This window comes from Lottia gigantea (assembly GCF_000327385.1).
Source record: "Lottia gigantea unplaced genomic scaffold LOTGIsca_1, whole genome shotgun sequence".
In the NCBI taxonomy this organism is placed as follows: Eukaryota; Metazoa; Mollusca; class Gastropoda; family Lottiidae; genus Lottia; species Lottia gigantea.
The window spans coordinates 1,259,366-1,261,199 of record NW_008706746.1 but is presented as its reverse complement, the minus strand read 5'-3'; the positions used below and the strand labels follow the sequence as shown (position 1 = coordinate 1,261,199).

Sequence of the window (1,834 nt, the reverse complement as noted above, 5' to 3'; positions counted from 1 at the left end):
TTAAGGATGAATCCCGCTACCATCAGGACGTATCTTGTCGGGGGTGTAGCTCAAATGGTAGAGCGCTCGCTTAGCATGCGAGAGGTACCGGGATCGATACCCGGCATCTCCAAGCTTAATTTTTTTTCTTAATGCTGCACACTTGCTGCTACTCTGGAGGAGAAAATACCGCTCGCCCTTTTTCTAAACAATTTAATTTACTATCTCCTGTTTAAGAAATAAGAAAGAGAAGAAGCAAATAAGTAAGAAAATGTACCGATGAGTGAGGAAAGGTGGCAAGGAATATGATGGCCAGGCTGGTAGATTTGTTACCTGCCCACAGCTGAGCCCTAACCCTAACCCAAACCCCCAGATTTGCAAGATGCGGCCTATACGGTAGTCAGGCCACAACGGTTCTATGGTGTAATGGTTAGCACTCTGGACTTTGAATCCAGCGATCCGAGTTCGAGTCTCGGTAGAACCTTACTGTTTTTATTTTTAAAGGTTTGGACAGTCTGATTCGTCGTGTTTCTTGCCTACAGGTTCATTAATTCAGCAGCATTTCGTCTACTTGGGGTGGAATTTTCCCAGCTCCAGTGTCTCTTGGCTGTCTCCGTAGCGCAGCGGATAGCGCGCTGGACTTCTACTATAGTTGGTTAGTATCTCGTAGTGTTAACACGTTAATTAGTGTGCTCCGAGAATTACCCAAGCGTATCGAACCTTGTTCACTGTACTATTGGATTTTACTTGTTTTTGTAAATATTGACTTTGTTATTGTTATTTGTTGACTGTATATATCGTGTATTTAGGGGCTTTTGCCCCTATTTTGTGCAATATTCGCCACCCCGCATAGGATTAGCGGAGGTGTGATTTTTGGATACGATGGAGAACAGACGATATAAGAAAGAGAGTACGGTGAGAGTAAAGGTAACTGATTTGAAACTTATTACGTTGGATGAATTTATTGAAGCAGTAGAAGGGAAACTCGGGGAGGGGTCATGTTTTGCGTGTGTACCCAGGTACCCCTCGACTATAGAAATAACGGTCGATAGTGTGGAAAATGCAAATCTGTTGTGCGAAGGACTCACTGTGAACGATTTAGGATATGAACCCGAACTTTGTTTTTCACCTTATATAGTAGTCTCCTTTTTTAATTTACCCCCCTACCTTGAAGATGATATTATTGTAAGGAAATTGGAAAGATTCGGAGTGGAAATTGTAGGCCCAGTAGTAAGACACTTTCATAAGAAGTTTCCCAATGTAGCTGACGGCACTCGGCACGTGAAATGTAAATTTCCACCCACATTGAGATCCCTTCCGTGGGCAATGAACTTTGAGACTCTAGAGGGGCCACAATCCTTTAAAATCCTACATAACAACCAGACTAAAGTTTGTTACAAATGTTTAAGCCCGGACCACGAGAAGAAGGAATGCCCCCAGATCAAATGTGCAAAGTGCAGACTTTTCGGACATATGGCCTTCAAATGCCCCACCCCTACTTGTGAAAAATGTGAAAAGGCAGAAAATTTGTGTAAATGTGAACAGTTTTTTGACACTAACGAAGGGGAACATGACGAAGAAATAGTGAATAATAATAAACGAGACCTAAGCACTGATAAGAGTGAGAACAATCAAGAGGGGAAAAAACAAAAGAAGGACAATGACGACGAAGGGAACATTAATCTAGAACAACCGAGCCATAACGAAGTTTTGCCATCCGCAGAGTCTACACGCCATGATGCCCCCGATACTAATCCCCCCGAAATTAACCCCCCATCATTTAACATTAATAAAGACGAATACTCTATCATAGATGACTTTTTAGAAGAAACGAATAGCGGCATGGAATTTATAG

The 1,834-nt window shown here is 42.3% G+C and overlaps 1 protein-coding gene across 1 annotated transcript; it reads left to right on the top strand.

Moving 5' to 3' along the window:
* Positions 1–861: 861 nt before the first annotated feature.
* On the top strand, positions 862–1,662 carry LOTGIDRAFT_102513 (hypothetical protein; the record flags this gene model as incomplete). Its single annotated transcript, XM_009045435.1, has 1 exon — positions 862–1,662. A coding segment is annotated over one exon (801 nt), but the record flags the coding sequence as incomplete, so codon positions are not given.
* Positions 1,663–1,834: the final 172 nt, after the last annotated feature.